We start from the raw sequence: 18,584 nt of genomic DNA on the forward strand, positions 1-18,584 counted from the left end.
ATGATGGCGGTGCCGCGGGACCGCTCCTATCCAGCGTGCAACTTGCATACTGCCACACTGTTTCCTGCTCGATGCATACGCTGCAGGCAGGGGGAAGGATGCACCTCCACGATAAAAAAAACACGGCCATGAACCAGCTGCGGACCTAACGATAGGCGGACTAGGCGGTCGCCGATGATTTCTAGGCTGTAGTATGCCGTATGTGTACAAGTGGACAGAGTATTAACGACAAGGGCCCCCGGAAAGATGGTCGTTAAGGCTCCGTGGCTGGAGAACCATTTGCACCTCCCCTCCCCCAATGTCGACAACAATTTTAGGGCCTGTGACCAATGATCGTAGGGGTTCCATGGCCACCCCCCCTCTCCACCATCCGCCGGCAATTTAAGTATACTGTTCAATCTCCCAACAGCTATGTGCCAGTACCCCCTGCTCCCGGTCATCAGTTACGATTGACAGGGGCCTCAATTCGTCTTTCCACCTTTCATGACCACCTTCCTTTCTTTGACCGATGGATCATAACATTCCGGAAGAAAACACATTTGACGACAGTTGTGCACACACACGCACGCTCATACCCTGGCGCAGACGGCACAGCATATCTGTGTAATCTACAACATACGAAAGCAAAATCTTAGTGTAACAAAGTTATGCTTAATGCTTAACACGTTCAGCACGATGACATGTCCCAGGGACTACCAGTGAACTTTCCAGGATGCTGGTTTCACAATCAGCTTGCGTTCTTGATGCTGGCGGAACGGAAAGTTGATGAAAATCAGCGACGGGCTGAACGTGTCAATGCGAATTAGGGTTCAGCGCGTTGCACAGCAAACCCTCCAGCGAAAACTAACGATTCCTTAGTCATTTTTATATTGCAGTGTCTGAACTCATTGCGATTTTTTGTTTTTTTTTTTTTGTGAAAATGCAACTTCATCGCCGCAATGTTTGTTAACGGCATTTTTAGGCACCACAACAGCTCGCGAGCATTGACCACACGCGAGAAAGAGATGGCGTTATGGAAGGAAAAAGCACCAACACATTCAAACCTTCGACAGCGCGCTCAGGCGAGGGGAATGAGGCGGAGCCAGGGACGGGTAGCTCGAAACGCTGCTCGACAAATTTGCCGTTGGAGGGAAAAAGATGGCATGATAAAATTCTCAGAACGGCATGATTTCTTCCGTCGCTTTGCGCAGCAGGATAGAGTGTTTTTTATAACCAATTTTGAATATCACTTTTTGACAGCATGGGTGAAATTTTTTATTCATACTAGCTTTCTGGAGGCTTGACGAATACTCAAAACACTCTTAAAATCTTTATTCGGAAGCAGAAGCGAAAATCAGTCTTCTAAATTCATGCATTTTAGGATAAGCCCACCTGTATATTATACCCACTTAGATAGCTGCTCGAAAACTGCTATACAATGCAAACAGCTGAAAAGCTGAAATTTCAGCCTACCAACTTAAAACGGAAAGGACCCCGTTATCTAAATTCACCTGAGCAGGACATTGAACATAAACTTAACCTTCTCTGCCATTACGGAATTCCGATACTTCCTGTCGCCTCGGATCCAATTTCACGCGTAGATCAGCTCTTGTCGTATCGCAAGACTGAATCACCTTAGGAGCAATAACCAGTGTTTTATTATTAGTTTTGTTATTATTTTTTACCATGGACTACTTCATATCGTTATTATTCTTAATTTTGGGAATAACTTTATTGTTTCCCTCGTCAAATCTATTATTAATAATTTGAACAATACTTTCCTCACTATATGTCCTTTTCTTTTTTTTAGTGACCGCCGCCCATGATTCTAAATTTACTTCTTGCACTGTTTCGCTGGTTTTCTTAGAGTCAGAAGTTGCACGCAAGGCCACCTTCGACATTTTTGAGGCTTCTATAGCACTTAACGTTTCATGATGTTCAATGTTGGCCCCTACTTACGCATCCACTTGCGCGCAAAGCTCTGCTTTGAGAGTCTCGATTCCTCTCTCTAAAGCGTTAGATATCCACACGCTCACATTGACCTCTAAATCTCTCAATGTCTGTGCAAGCAAATCATTCGATTTAGCTGCATCAATCTCCATATCAACGAAGCCCGCTTTTTGATCCAAACAGATGTCACAAATATATACAACATTGCGGTTCTCACTTAAAAGTTTAACCGCGGGCTTATGGAGTGTGGGTGTAATACACCGACGGTAAAAACTAAACCCACATCTCCCGGAACAAACGATCGGGTCATCGCCGTTTACGGTCAGGGCGGAACATTTTAAACACTCCATGCCGTAAAACAATTATTTTGAAGCGCGATTTTTCTATGGTTTTGGACAGGCCACAGCTTTAGAATCCATTAAGCGAGACTTATTGAACGCTACAAGGCCCCGTTACCATGTCACGCAACCATGAAACAGGATACGCAGCTTACAGGACCGTCCACTATCAACACCTCAGCAAACACCACTACATATGCTTTCATATGTACACCACGTACCTTAAGTGCACCTCTGATTCCGGTTAACGGTAATGCACCCAAACGTACACTACTCGATTGCACCCCTACTGCGACCTGCCCCGCCCCACAGTTACTCTTTGGGACAGGTTCCGCAGATGCCTCTTCATCCACATTACTGGCCATGCCGCAAGAGAGACTGCGGATCTGGCTGTATCTCGCGAGAATCGCCCCATCAGTATCTAATGATGAGGTCGATCCGACTTAACAACATGCCCGTCATAGGTCCAAGTCCCGAATGGAACGTACCCCCATACGTAGGGCTGACTATCATGCTATGGTAATAAATAAGTCGCTGAAAGTCATGTCTACTAGTAGTACTGGCAAGCCTTGATCGACAGCGACTTATTCAAGGTGAGTTTGTCTTGATCCTCTTGATCCATTTTCATGGTGAGCAGGATTAGATTTTAGAGAGTTTACGGACCGCCGTATGTCTGTGACTAACTTTTAATCTTTCCTCTGACAGCCCTATGATCACTCAACCGTTCTCAGCAGCAGCACCCGACGCCGATGCAAGCATCGTATAATCAGTCTACTACATACAACACACTCACTCCCTTGCTTCGTACTGACGACCGCTCGTTTTCGAAGTTTTGATTGCGCACACCAAGGTCCCTTAAAGAAAGAATGTCGAGTCCAGGACTGTGCAAGAACGAGGTCAAGTAATGTAGAACGATTTGAAAAGCAACCAAAAATTCGTTATAGGCAGTTTGACATCTAAGAGCCCTTTTCGATTCAAATTTTGACAAGAAAATCATATATTGTTTATTGAATGTTTCACCAAATGTTTTGCTGCCTATTTTAATAGTAATGGTATTGGGGTTTGATGATTTTTCCAGGGCTTTCTGCTGTCAAAAGGCATCCAAGATGGCTAACCCGATTTTGGATACTACTTGACCTCGTTTCTACACAGTCCTTGGGTCAAATAATGTATAGCTATTTGACATTCAAGAAGAAATAGTAGGAAGGGGGCGTTCGGTGTTCGAAGTGGGCGATTGACAGCTTGCGAAGCGAGGTACACGTACCATTCAAATTGTTACGAATTTTCGTTGCCATTATTTTTCCGCTTTTTTGTAGTAATTTCTGGGTTAAAACACATTGTTATTTTATAAAATATAATTCATACGCAGTTATATATGTGAAACTTTGTACAAATATTATTGGTCCATTTTTTTTTCAATATACCACGTGTTGTGTTTTGGACACATGGCATCACGAATTGTTTTGATTAAATTTACTTGAAAAGCGCTCTGGTGCCTCTAAGTCTACATTAGGGGAATGGACAATAGAATTAAACAAAAAACATAATTCTTTGATTTTGTAAAACCTCGAATTTTACCAATTTGAATTAATCGTTCAAGTTATAACAAAGGCACAAAATCGCAAAGTAGAAGAATAAACAGAAGGCTGTAGGTGTTGTCAGTACAACGATCCGTAAACGAATGATCTTTATTTTGACATTCAGATTATCGCACAGTTGTCACGGTGATGGTCATATTCTGATCCGGCATATTGAGCACTATGGTCTTATCAGGGGTCAAATCTCCAGGATATTACAGCTCGGCTATCCTGACAAACAAATTGACCTCAATTTGAGCGGCTTTACTGTAGAAATCTTCAATACTTATTGAACAGAGCTGGCATGAGAATAACTCACATACTTTCAATCACAACTGCTTTTCTGACCAACATCTCCTCCGGAAGTCTTGCTGAAGTTTACAGAAGTTACAGCCAAGCATAAGGACAATGTCGATCAGGATGAACCTGAATACTGAACGACACCACGATGATTGTTGTTCAACAGCTCAGTAGGCTACAACCGATGCCACAGCACTCGAACATGACGCGGCGGTAGAGGGTGGTAGCGGGGTCAATCCATAAAGTGGCGGAAGGCAATACACACGATGAATCGGAGGCGATGACAACACGGCATGCGGTGCACATGCAATAACAGAAGTGATGCGCGAAGCTTTTCCAGTATTCCAAGTATGAGCGATGATGAAAGAATAGCCAGCGGCCGTATTCATACTAAATGGCGGCGTCGTCATTGTCGTGCAACATGAACAAGATGGCGGCCACACAAAATGCAAATGCTGGATGGCTGGTGTCTATGCGATTGCAGGGATCGAGATCGTTGCGGCTGGTGAATCTGGCCATCTACCCATGAGGCAAATCGTGCCTAATCAACGAATTTGTTGCCTATACCGGCAAGCACACACAGAAGCTTCTCGTTTTTGCGCATCGTGATGGCAGATGGTAGCGTCGTCTCACACACAAACACACAAACTCTTTGATACACAATCTTCTGCCGTGCTGGATTGGACAGAAAAGCAGGTGCAGGCGATAAGACGTATCCCACTTCTGAGATGTAAAACCTCGAGTTTTATCGATTTGAACTAAACGTTGAACTTATAAAAGGCACAAAATCGCAAGGCAGAAGAATTAACAGAAGGCTGAAGGTGTTGTCAGTACAACGATCTGTAAACGAATGATCTTTATTTTGACATTCAGATTATCGCACAGTTGTCACGGTGATGGTCATATTCTGATCCGGCATATTGGGCACTATGGTCTTATCAGAGGTCAAATCTCCAGGATATTACAATTTGTTTTGCAATTACAGCTAACATAGCATAAATAAACTCAAACTAATTCAGAATTCAAACATGCAAGTGATTTTAAAATACAGTCTGTTCCCGAGTTACGCGGTTTCTGCGTTCCCGACGAATCCGCGTAACTTAAATATCCGCGTAAGTCGAATTTCACATTTTGTGACTAAAATACTATTGATTACTCAGAAATTTTGATTTAATTTAGTACTTTTATATACTTTATCATTTATTTGATATAATTCGTGCAGAACATTTTAATATTTCTGGCTTTTAAGCGGTTTCAATTTGTTAGTAAAAATGCAATTTGTACCGAAGTTGAAGCAAATTGCATTGACAATTAATGTGTCAAATTTAGAAAACCGCGTATCTCCAAAACGTAAGTCGAGAACCGTGTAACTCGGAAACAGACTGTATATTTTTTTTCCAAATCATTTATTATGAAATGGTGGTAAAAGTAAGGCTCAGCCCTCTACGTTACATTGGAGAAGCGTTACATCCCTTAAAATATCCCCAAGCAGCATTTTTACTACAGTTTTGTCATCCAGGCGACTGGCCAGTCTACATTATTTAAATAAAAAATATTTGAAATTGCGATGAAAAAAAATTAATTGCTTTAAGGTGAATCGATTTTTACGAGATTTAATTTTTAAATAACAAGTATATCACAAGTTTAATATTTTTCATTGTTGCATTATGATTTATGAAAATTTTTCTGAAAGATGGAAGTTCATAAACATCCCAAAAGCTTTCAATTGGAGTAACATTTCCTATGATTTGAAAATAAAAATATTAAAAATATTCATAAATCATTGTATATATGAAATGTAATTATAACCTATTCAATCAGTGTTTTCGGTCACTTTGAATAAACATTAATTTAGGTGCGAGGACTCTTTTTAAAAGTTAGGTTCATGAAGTTAATAAATACTTGTATGTATTGCATTATCCTGCTTTATCAATGGCTGGGAAAACAAATAAATAATCATTTTTTATAAGTCACCCTTTCTTATGTATAAGATTTTTATTAATTATAATACTTGAAGTTTTTACAACTCTGATTGCTGTTAAAAATGATAGCCTAATAGTAATAATATAATTTATTTATACTCATGAATTATCAATGAGTTTTATCTTTATTAGAGATTGCTGTTCTTTTTTATGTTTGTTCAAAATTTGTTGCTTGTCTAATTTTCATGTAAAAATAAGCAATATTAAGACATGATGATCTATTAATTTGCTCATCCACGGTGGTTAAAACAGGTGTTCAAAAATACTGCTTGGGTTTATGATAAACAGGCGTTACGCGTAACGCTAGCGTAACGTAGAGGACTGAGCCTTACTTTTACCATCGAACATGTCAAATTTCATACATTTTCCATGTTCGATGTCTGTTCGATTGCTCGCGACGTTACTCTAATGTCGTACATTCAATTTACCGCCGATATAACAGAGTTTGCTATCGCAACTACTCTCGACGAATGGAGCGAAATTTTCGCTACCGCCTTCGAGGATTATGGAATTTTGTTTATTTCAAATGCAAATCATCATTTTTTCCCCAGCGCAATAACTTACAATGATGTGAATGGAAATACTGCTCCGGAAATTTGTGAATTATTCACCAGGAGATTCCAAGACACCTTCCGCCCTGACGTCACCAATCCGGATTTAATTAGAAGTGCACTTGGAAACACACCAGTTTGTGCCATCGACCCGTTTTCAATGAAAACTCGATTAAGGACGCTATTGACAGGCTAAAACTTTCATTCTCACCGGGCCCGGACGGCATTCCTGCGTCCATGTAAAAATGATGCACTAATCAACTCACTTCTATCATGTGCAAAATCTTCGACACCTCGTTTCGAACAGGAGTCTTTTCCGCGGCTTGGAAAGTCTGATGGCTGGTATCCACAAAAAGGCGATAAAGCTGCTGCCTCCAACTATAGTGGAAACACTTCCCTCTGCGCCAAAGCTAAAGTTTTCGAGTTGCTCGTGTACGAACCGCTCCTAGCCAGTGTTTCGAAATATATGAGTCCAGCTCAACACGATTTCACACCCAAAAGATCGACAACATCTAACCTCATGGAATTCAAGCATCTGCCACATCGCGTAATATGCTGGGATGCAAGTTGATGTGATCTTGACAGACATCAAAGCGGCATTTGATTCGATCCCGCACTCAATCCTACTAAAAAAATTGGATATATTGGGGTTTCCCAGCTCGACTATGGCATGGTTGCGATCCTATCTTGATGATCGCACTTACTCTGTAAGGATGGGCTCACATTCCTCTCGTCAGCTAAAGGTACAGTATCGGACATTAAGATAGGACCCTGGTTTTTTCAACGCACCGTGCACTTGTTTTGCCACGTTACTTGTGTTTGTGTGTGTGTGTGTGTGTGTGTGTGTGTATGTGTGTGTGTGTGTGTGTGTGTGTGTGTGTGTGTGTGTGTGTGTGTGTGTGTGTGTGTGTGTGTGTGTGTGTGTGTGTGTGTGTGTGTGTGTGTGTGTATGTGTGTGTGTGTGTGTGTGTGTGTGTGTGTGTGTGTGTGTGTGTGTGTGTGTGTGTGTGTGTGTGTGTGTGTGTGTGTGTGTGTGTGTGTGTGTGTGTGTGTGTGTGTGTGTGTGTGTGTGTGTGTGTGTGTGTGTGTGTGTGTGTGTGTGTGTGTGTGTGTGTGTGTGTGTGTGTGTGTGTGTGTGTGTGTGTGTGTGTGTGTGTGTGTGTGTGTGTGTGTGTGTGTGTGTGTGTGTGTGTGTGTGTGTGTGTGTGTGTGTGTGTGTGTGTGTGTGTGTGTGTGTGTGTGTGTGTGTGTGTGTGTGTGTGTGTGTGTGTGTGTGTGGAAAGATAGTGTGCTTTTTAATGTGTATTTGCAAGTGCTCGGGTTTGTGGCTGAAAAACGTAGCTTGCCATTGTGTCATATTGCGTTGAAAGTATTCTGATAATGTGTGTTATCATGTGAAACATCGTGCGTTTACACTTGGATAAAAGCTAAAGTTTGCATAAACAGTAGCTCTTGTTCCTCGGACGACAACGCAGGTGTGCTGATTGATGAATGTGCATGCGCAGCGATGCAAAATGGACACGCGCACAATAGCAATGAACTCAGCATTCCCTCACAGGTGTTTCTCCAGTGCACGCCATTGAAAGGCCTTCATGCATCTCTGCGTTGCACGTTGTGTGCGCATGAGAAACTTTGTGCGTGCATTGAGCTGGCGCGCAGGTGTTCTTTTCAATAAGCGTTTTGTTTCATGAGCGCGGCAGTATTCTGTTCTCGATTTTGAAGGGAAGACGCTTACTCGCGTACTCGTTGATAGTTTTATCCATGCTGGCATTAAGCGCAAAACGATCGAGTTCGTAATGGAACGATCGCGCACTTTTGTGGCAAACGCGCTTCGGACAACCGAAACGTGCTTAGACAACCGAAACGCGCTTGGACAACCGAAACGCGCAAGTCAACCGGACGTCTTCAGAAGACCACGGCGAAAGAAGATCGTAAAATTGGTAATATATCGAAAAAACACTGATCGCGAGGGCAGTGGTCCTGCTTATTACATCAAAAACCTAACCAAAAACACAAAAAAACTACTAACAAAACTATCTGAAACGACCTACTTGTGAAACAAACACACACACCAATACACATTCAAACATACATACACACACACACATGCATACACACACACACATGTACACACACACAAACACACACATGCACACACACACACAAATACAAACACACAAACCACACATAAACCTGTCCCAACGGGTGCATGCTGCGTTGAAAACACTAGGGTCCTATCATTCTGTCCGATACTGTAACTTAAGGAGTGCCCAAGAGAAGCAATATAGGACCACTGCTCTTCATACTATATATGAACGATCTTTCATTCGCACTTCCGGACAATTGTCGCCTGATGTATGCTGATGACGCTAAACTGTTTCTCCAAGTTGAAACTTCCAGCGACGAAGCACACCTGCAAAGTATTTTGGACTCTTTCTTCGGGTGGTGCACAAGTAACCTCGTGCTCAGCATCGAAAAATGTACCACTATCACATTCAGCCGTTCACGAAACCCTCTTTCAAGCAACTATACGATAGGCGGTTGAATTTTGGAGCATAAAGATTGTGTTAGCGACTTAGGAGTTTTTCTTGATGGAAAACTCATTTTAGACAAACTTTTAAATATGTTATATATAGGCAATCAGCTAGTAGGTCTATTGACACAGCTAACTAGAGAACTATGCGACCCAACATGTGTGATAATGTTTTACTGCTCCTAAATCCGGCCTGTTATTGAATATGCCTCATTTATATGGTGGCCCACTGCATCCCGTCAACTGGCGCGTATCGAATTCCTCCAGCGGAAAGCCACCCGCTACGCTTTACGCCGATGGTACAATACCGATAATAGGACTCGCTGCGCCCTACTAGGACTTGAGTCCCTCGAAGAGCGCCACCGTAACGCACAAAGGGCTTTTATAGTCGATCTGCTAAACCACCGTATTTATTCTCGTATTCTTCAATCTAAAATAAACTTATAAGCTCCAACTAGAACACTTCGTCCCCGCAATCTTATCGCCATCGAGGACCGTCGTACACGTTTTGGTCGTTTGGATCCGTATGTGTGATTAGTTTAACTACGTTGATCCTCATCATTCATCATTTCAACTCGTCTTACCGTTCAGGGCCTCCGATATACTTAATCCGCCACTGCCTCAATATAGTTATTTTTGAAGCAATGCGGCCCACCAGCTGAAAAGTTTGGAAGCCCCTGTCCTAAGGTATTAAATATATCACTTACCTGTATTTTCTTTTCCTTCAATTTGTGTTTCTTCGATTTGTTTGGCTGACGATGGCGATGTGGACATAGTTGTTGAATGTGTATCTGTTCCGTTAGTGACACTATTTATAATAACGGTTGTTCCATTTGTTTCCCGTGAAATATTAGAGTTGGCTAATAAATTAAGAAACTGGTGAGATTGGGAGCGTTTCAGCTGTTTCACACCAATTTCCATATCTGCTGTTCTCTCGTATACATCCTCAGGTGAACATACACTTTCGTAGGCATTATCTATGGTGCAAGAAGAACGGATTGTACTTATGGGGTAGTCTTCGGCATGCTTACGCTGCGAAGCAGCTCCAGAAAATGTTTGACTCGGGTCAATGTTGCTCTTGCCCATGGTGTACATTGATTTTGAAAGAAGCTTCGCCTCATGTTGGTTTCGTCGATGTTCATGCAATAAATTGTTGCGTTTCGCCAGCAGCATATGTTCCTTATTATTGTTCATCAGCGACTATGAACGAAAAAAACCAACAAACGAAGACACACGAATTAAATGCAGTTATAAGGCTAAAACCAAGATTAGCAATTCTTAAAAATTAGAACAAACCATACTCAGCCATTACACATTTTAAAATGTGGATGACCTCATTGATTCTACAAATATGTACTAATGGCAATTCGGTTTTTGTCGAACATTTTTCCGTCAAAGTAAAGCTACGGAAAGCGTTTTGTTTTACGGTCTTACTACTAACTCAATGTTTTTAAACCACACTAATTGCATATAATTACATTCACAATGGATTTTTGGAAAGTGTGAGGGATTAACGAAATGCTCAAAATGTAGATAAACATAACACAAGCGCTACCTTGCACGGCGTCGCCTTAAGCATTTGTAGAACAATAATACACAAAACGAAATTATAAAATTGTACGATACTTTCTGAATTTCGCGTTGTAGTTTGTTTTGACAAACATATCAAATTCAAATCAATTTGGAAGCAATGTCTCGAGTCAACGAAATAATTTTGAACGAAAGTAAAAAAGTCTCTATCAAGCTTCTATAATACCGATTTCTGTGCCGATGATGTGACTCAACTGTTTGAGTGCAAAAATGCTCATTTTCTATTATGATCCGTGTTAGAGCACGCGATTTGTCTCTGGTTTGATATATCGAACTGAACGAAGATCATTTGCATTACCTGACTCAAACGGAGACCGTTTTTTGTCCAACAGCTTTCCGTCAGGTCAAAGCTACGGAAATTGTATTGTTTTACGGTTTAACTACTAAATACATATATTTAAACTACGCGAATTGCATGTAATTACATTCTAAAGGGAGTTTTTATAATTATACACTGGAAAAAGGGTGGGAATAAAAAAATACACAGAAATTAGAAAATCATACCATAAGCGCTACTTTTCATGACATTGCCAAACACATTTAAAGAACAATAATATGCCACACGTAGAAATAATTATTATTTAGTACGATACTTCCTGCGTTACGCGTTGCAGTTTGTTTTGACAAACAAATCCATTTCAGATCAATTTGGTAGCAATGTCTCGAGTCAACGAAAGAAGTCTCTAACAAGCTTGTACAATACCGATTTCGTTTCAGTTCGTATAGCGCTATTTTGTTTGACACATTTCCATTTCAATCAGATAATCGACACTATCGTGTATTTCATTTCAAATAATGGGACCCTTTCCGTTTGAAGCTCGTAGGCTGAAATTTCAATCTGTCAGCTATTTGCATTGTATAGAAGTATTCGAGCAGCTATCTAAGTGAGTACAATATACAGGTGGGCTTATCCCAAGGTGTATGAATTTAGAAGGCTGATTTTTATCGCTTCTACTTCTGAATGAAGATTGTAAGAGTGTTTTGAGTATTCGTCAAGCCTCCAGAAAGCTTGTTTGAACAAAAGTTTTCACCCATCCTGTCAAAAAGTGATATTCAAATTTGGTTATAAACATGCTATGAGACCACCTGGACTACATACACTTTGATTCCAGATTCCACCACCTGATCTCTTTAATGCACCTTGTGATAAATGTAAACAACACCGTGTTTTCGAGCAGGTACATGATGCATGAGCAGGTTGTTTACATGATTTCAGCCTCCAGCTGTCAAACTCCATGCAAAAAACGAACTAGAATCGTGAAGGCCCCCAATGTTCGATAATGTATTAATTTTACTCCAAAAGCTATTTACTCTATATCGTGTACTCAAGATCTATAATCTTCTGTTGTGAAATCTTTGTGTGTGTGTGTGTGTGTGTGTGTGTGTGTATGTGTGTGTGTGTGTTTCACATGCTAACACACATTATCAGAATGCTTTCAACGCAATATGAAATCATGTCAACCTACGTTTTTCAGACAAAAACCCGCGCTCACACACACACACACACACACACACACACACACACACACACACACACACACACACACACACACACATACACACACACACACACACACACACACACACACACACACACACACACACACACCAATTTTGTTGCATTTGGAAACACACCACCTCATAACCAATTGTGTGTGTGTGTGTGTGTGTGTGTGTGTGTGAGAGAGAGTTTGCGCGCGCGTGTTTGTGTGTTTGTGTGTGAACGTGCGTTTGGAAACCCCAAAGCTATTTGATTCTGTTGCGTACATTTTCATCCGCTGCGACTACAAAGTCCATGCATTTTCGATCTCGCTACCTGAGCGACAACACAAGCATTGGATTGGCACCACCATCTTTCCGACCGGCTCTGCTGTTGGGGGTATTAAAAAGACACATGATTTAAGCAAACGTGCGTGTGATTTGTTGCACATTTATTTCTAATTCAGCTAGCGGACGCAAGTGGAAACAACATTTTGAATTGAATCCCTACAAAAAAGGATTCTGGATTTGTTTATTACGGTGCGCGTATGGTGCGGCACCTGTCCGTCCAGAATCTGGTGGCTTGTTGGTTTGGAGTAGTTATCATGACGCCGATGGACCGGCAATGCCTTGGAATGTGTTCGGATCGGTAGGTTCATGTTTTGGTGGAGTGCATTCCGTGCATTTGTCGCGCCACAGCGGTAGACCCGGCAACACCAAAGTCAAAACAAAAACCTTCCCCGAGTGTGGGCTGCTATGCTAAGTTCTTATTAGTATTATTATTATTATTATTGGCGTAATAGCCAACGCGATCATGCCGGCCTTTTCAGGACTTGAGTACCACGTAGCCGGAGCCGGTGACAAACCCCTTGCTACGGCGGACGGTTCATACGCGGTTAGAACCCACGACGGGCATGCAGATGTGCGGAATGATGGCGGTGCCGCGGGACCGCTCCTATCCAGCGTGCAACTTGCATACTGCCACACATCCCCCTCATGACGGCAATAATTTTAGGGCCTGTGACCGATGATCTTAGAGGTCCCATGACCGAAGCCCATCCTCCTCCCTCCCTCCGCGGGCAATTTAAGTATACGTTCAATCTTCCAACAGCTGTGTCTCAGTACCCCCTTCTCCCGGTCATCAGTTACCATTGACAGGGGCCACAACTCGTCTTTCCGTCTTTCATGAACACCTTCCTTTCTTTGACCGATGGATCATAACATTCCGGAAGAAAACACATTCGGCGACAGTTTTGCTCACAAACGCACACTCGCACCCATGCGCAGTCGGCTCAGGATATCTATGTAATCTACAGCATACGAAAGCAAAAGCTTAGGGTAACAAAGTTATGCTTAATGCTTAACACGTTCAGCACGATGACATGTCCCAGGGACTACCAGTGAACTTTCCAGGATGCTAGTTTCACAATCAGCTTGCGTTCTTGATGCTGGCGGAACGAAAAGTTGATGAAAATCAGCGCCGGACTGAACGTGTCAATGCGAATTAGGGTTCAGCGCGTTGCACAGCAAACCCTCCAGTGTAAACTAACGATTCCTTAGTCATTTTTATATTGCAGTGTTTGAACTCATTGCGATTTTTTGGTTTGATTTGTGAAAATGCAACTTCATCGCCGCAATGTTTGTTAACGGCATTTTTAGGCGCCACAACAGCTCGCGAGCATTGACCACACGCGAGAAAGAGATGACGCTATGGAAGGAAAAAGCACGGACGACGGCTGACAGCGATTGGCCGTCTGACGCACCAACACATCCAAACCTTTGACAGCGCGCTCAGGCGAGGGGAATGAGGCGGAGCCAGGGACAGCCAGCTCGACGAGCTGCTCGACAAATTTGCCGTTGGAGGGAAAAAGATGGCATGATAAAATTCTCCGAACGGCATGATTTCTTCCGTCGCTTTGCGCAGCGGGATGCATTTCCTGCGCAGGAAATTGCTCGAATTTGTGCAGCGGGGTGGGCGAGCTCAAAAACTGCTTGATTTTGTTTTGCGGGCTTGTTTTGCCATTTTTCGAGCAGGTACTCAAATCTAATTCTAGCTTTGAGGCTAAAAAGACTAAAAAACACTTTAATCTAGACTGAAAATTGCAGGCTAGTTTTATGTGTGGTTTTGTTTGGATTGTTTACATGATTTCAGCCTCCAACTGTCAAACTCCATACAAAAAAACTGACTAGAATCGCGAAGGCCCCCAATATGGGTAACTGAACCGTACTAAAAAATGTGTTCTTCTATATTCACTTATTAATGAGATGTAACAAAACGAGTCAGGCTTTTTAGTGACATGCTCTAATTATCAATTATATTGTTTATGAAAAATACTTTGAAATTCAAGTATCGCGCAAGTCTATCGACTACAGACACATTAAATGTAATGAACCGGGAAAACCCCTGAAAAATCCAAGTAAAACCGGGGAAAAATCGGGAGTTTTTAATCCTGATTCAAATGGCCACCCTTTTGCACGTATCTTAATTCATGAGCTGCGAGTGTCTCCCTACCTAAGATGCTTCTTAGCTCAAACGATTCCAGTAAGCGCATTTTTTTTACAAATTTCCAAGATCACCTGGGCGATCACAAGTATAAAGTGAGTTAAGTAGAAGTTAAACAGTAACCATTTTTATACTACAAAAGAAGGAAACAATGACCATTTCTCACCAAGGAAACGAAGTACCATGACCTAGCAGAGGAATTGAAGAAGATGTGGCATCTGGAGGATATCATAGTTCCACATAGTTCCGGTAGTCATCTCAGCGACCGACATTGTCCCTATGGCGCTCTTACGTTCGCTGGACTAACTCGAACTGCAGAGAGAACTACCCAGCATTCAAAGCAACAGGCACAAGCGAATGTAAACGTGTACAAAGTGTATGTAGTTTTTTTGCGCAGAAAATCCTCATTTTTACAATAAATACGTAATTTTTTTATAAATATAATGCTACAGCGCATAAAAGCATTTATTTCAATTAAATGATCTCAAAATCCGTTACAGGATTTCTCTAGCCAACTCATCATCGGAAACGAAAAATTCAATCTCATAAAATAAATTTCAACAATAAAAATGGAAACTCGAATGATCTGTCATCGGTTGCTCCGTATACGCACGATATTCATTTGACAATGTTGAATAGGGATTTTACGGATTGGAAATGAAGCTTACAGTGTGGAGCTGGCTAGAGAGACACTGTACAGTCTTTCCCCGAATTACGCGAATAATGCGTTCCGGAGACATTCGCGTAACTCGGATTTTCGCGTAAGTTGAATACCGCGTTTTACAGCCAGAATTTATTTGATTGATAATTTTTTCATTGAATTGTGTTCATTTTTGTTTATTACTTATTTGTTACAATTGTTCTATAAAATTCAGTTATTTCTGTCTTCTTGGTGATTTTAAAAATTTAAAAACATTGCAAATTATTTTTCATTTGACAATTGATTTAGAAAATTGTACTGATTTGACATCTAAACTGTCAAAAATAAAAATTCGCGTAACTCGAATTCGCGTAATTCGAGTGTCGCGTAACTCGGGGAAAGACTGTATTGAATACGCAAAACGATGCAAAAGGCCTTGTTCGATCTCAAATGACCTGCGGTTCTACCACAGTGCCGGATTATGGCAGCTGACGTTTTGTCATTCTTGTGGGTCTAGGGAGCTACCGCTGTGAAAGGGGAACCGCCTTTTTGTTGCACTTGTCACGGGCCGAAGAAAAGCGAAGCACGCATAAAATGGTGTGTGAATAAAGAAGTGAACTTACTTGCCAACAAAGAACAACCGACTGATTATTTCGTGTAAAAAAAAGTAAAAATATCACAACGTAGGGACTTTCACGGAACATTTTGGTGCCGTGACCAGGATAAGTGCCTGATTATCGGTTTCAATCGTGGTAATCATAATTAGTGCAAAAGTTATCGCTTGTTCTTTGCTGTGTGCGTGTGAGTGTGTGCTTGGAGCTGGCTAGGATTTTGTGTGCGTGTACGCGTGTGCAACGTATTAAACAGTGTGTTTAACGCAAGTGTAACAATGGCGACGGCGCGAGAAGACAAAATTCGTGGCAAAGAGCAAAAAAGAAAAAACATTATAGATTCGATGCGGCGAATCGATTTATTCGTACAAATGTACACTGTGGACAAGATTCATGAGGTGACCACAAGGCTCGAGAGGCTCGAGAAAGTGTGGTATGGTTTTGAAGAAGTTCAAGAAGAGTTAGACAAGCTAACCCTTGAGGGAGACAACGCTGAAAATGAAAAGACGCGTGCAGAAATGGAGGAGCTATACATGAGTGTTAGATCCAATCTGCTACGGCTGAAGCCATCGTCTAATCCAATAGTCAGCGACGTTAAACCGGTACCCATTGTGTCCCAAATGAAATTACCAGTAATACAATTGCCTGAGTTTGGAGGTGATTTTAATGATTGGTTACCATTTCATGACACGTTTGTGTCCCTGATTGATAAATCAGATGAGCTTTCTGGTGTGCAAAAGCTACATTATTTGAAAGCTGCGCTCAAAGGTGAGGCAGCACGGCTAATTGAGCCAATTCTCACTACAGATGAGAATTACAAAATTGCATGGCAAATGTTGGTAGACCGCTATGGCAATAAACATTTGCTTAAGAAACGTCATATCCAAGCCATTTTGAGGCTACCGAAGATTATCAATAGCAATCTAGATTTATTGCGACGCACTGTAGATGATTTCCAGCGACACACATTGGTGTTAGAACAACTCGGTGAACCAATAAAACATCTTAGCTCATTCCTTGTTGAGCTTCTTAGTGAGAAATTGGATAGTGCTACTCTTGCGGCGTGGGAAGAAGCACAAGCGGATAAAAGTTACACATACAGTGACATGGTTGAGTTTCTGCGTAAGCGTGTGCGTTTGTTGGAAACGCTTGCTAACGATACGGGTGAAACGAGTAAGCGACAACCGCGTGTAAAAGTGAGTGTGAACACTGCTGCAGCGGCCGAGAAAAAAGTGGATATGTGTGTTGTGTGTGGAAAGCAGGGGCATACAATAGTGAATTGTCGGCGTTTCAATGAATTCGATGCAAAGAAGCGCCAGCAAGTTGTGAGGCAGCACAAATTGTGTTGGAATTGCTTGCAGGGCAGCCATTTTGTAACCAGTTGTACGTCAAGGTATGGGTGTCAAACGTGTAGCAAACGGCATCATACCTTGCTGCATGCTGAACGAAGCGATAGTGTAATAGCAGATGATTCGGTGGGTTCTGTTAGTACGATGGTGCTTGCTAATATTCCAATGCAGTGCAACTCTACTGACCGAAGCTCATATTCTAATGTTATGCTGACAACGGTGGTGTTGTTTGTAGTTGACGCAAATGGTACGCAACATCCAGTACGTGCGTTGTTGGATAACGGTGCGCAGCCCAATGCGATAAGTGAGCGATTGAGTCAGCTTTTGTGCTTGCCGCGTATGCGTACCCATGTACCCATTACAGGTGTGGATGGAACGACGACTCAGGCGTCATGTGAAATGAAGGTGGAAATCCGTTCCAGATTTAGTGAATTTGCTCTGAAACTAAATTTCTTGGTTTTGAGCAAGGTAACAGCAAACACTCCAGCCACATCTTTCTCCACATCATGTTGGAAATTACCTGCTGGGTTGGCGCTCGCAGACCCAGAATTCCATCAGTCTGGACGAGTGGATATGCTAATCGGTGCATCGCATTTCTACACGTTTCTGAGGGAAGGCCGGCTCAAACTTAGTGAACATGGTCCATTGTTAGTTGAAACAGTGTTCGGTTGGGTGGTAACAGGTGAAGTGCTCCGAGAAGAAGCTATAATTCAGCAACAAGCAGCTCAGTGTCATGTTATGTTATCGTCGGAAAACATTAGCGATCAACTTGAGCGGTTTTGGAAAATCGAAGAGCTGCATGTTTCGCATTTCTCGGCGGATGAGCAGAAATGCGAAGCTTATTATGAGCAAACGGTGTCACGAGACGAAACAGGCAGATATATCGTGAAACAGCCTAAACATCAGCAACATTCTACCATGATTGGAAAATCAGAAACGACATCACTTAAGAGGTTTGCTGGATTAGAACGTAAGTTATTTGCTAACTCACAACTTCGTCAGCAGTACAATGAGTTTATGTTGGAGTACATACAACTCGGTCATATGGTTCCTGTGTCGCCTGACAACCTGGATGCAGCAACCTGCTGCTACCTTCCACATCACCCTGTGTTTAAGGAGACAAGTTCCACGACTAAAATGAGAGTGGTATTTGATGGGTCAGCACCAACTAGCACAGGACACTCTCTGAATGATGCGCTATT

General features: G+C 42.0%; 1 protein-coding gene across 6 annotated transcripts in view; it reads right to left on the reverse strand.

Moving 5' to 3' along the window:
* LOC120960789 (uncharacterized) overlaps nt 1–18,584 on the reverse strand; it is a 134,501-nt gene that overhangs the window by 46,650 nt on the left and 69,267 nt on the right. For all 6 annotated transcript variants that reach the window (XM_040384397.2, XM_040384396.2, XM_040384395.2 and 3 more), the window contains one exon: nt 9,918–10,410. In XM_040384397.2, the coding sequence (XP_040240331.2) occupies nt 9,918–10,410 (493 nt within the window). The remainder of the gene's footprint in view (nt 1–9,917; nt 10,411–18,584) is intronic.

The sequence above is a fragment of the Anopheles coluzzii genome, chromosome X (assembly GCF_943734685.1).
Source record: "Anopheles coluzzii chromosome X, AcolN3, whole genome shotgun sequence".
Lineage (NCBI taxonomy): Eukaryota > Metazoa > Arthropoda > Insecta > Diptera > Culicidae > Anopheles > Anopheles coluzzii.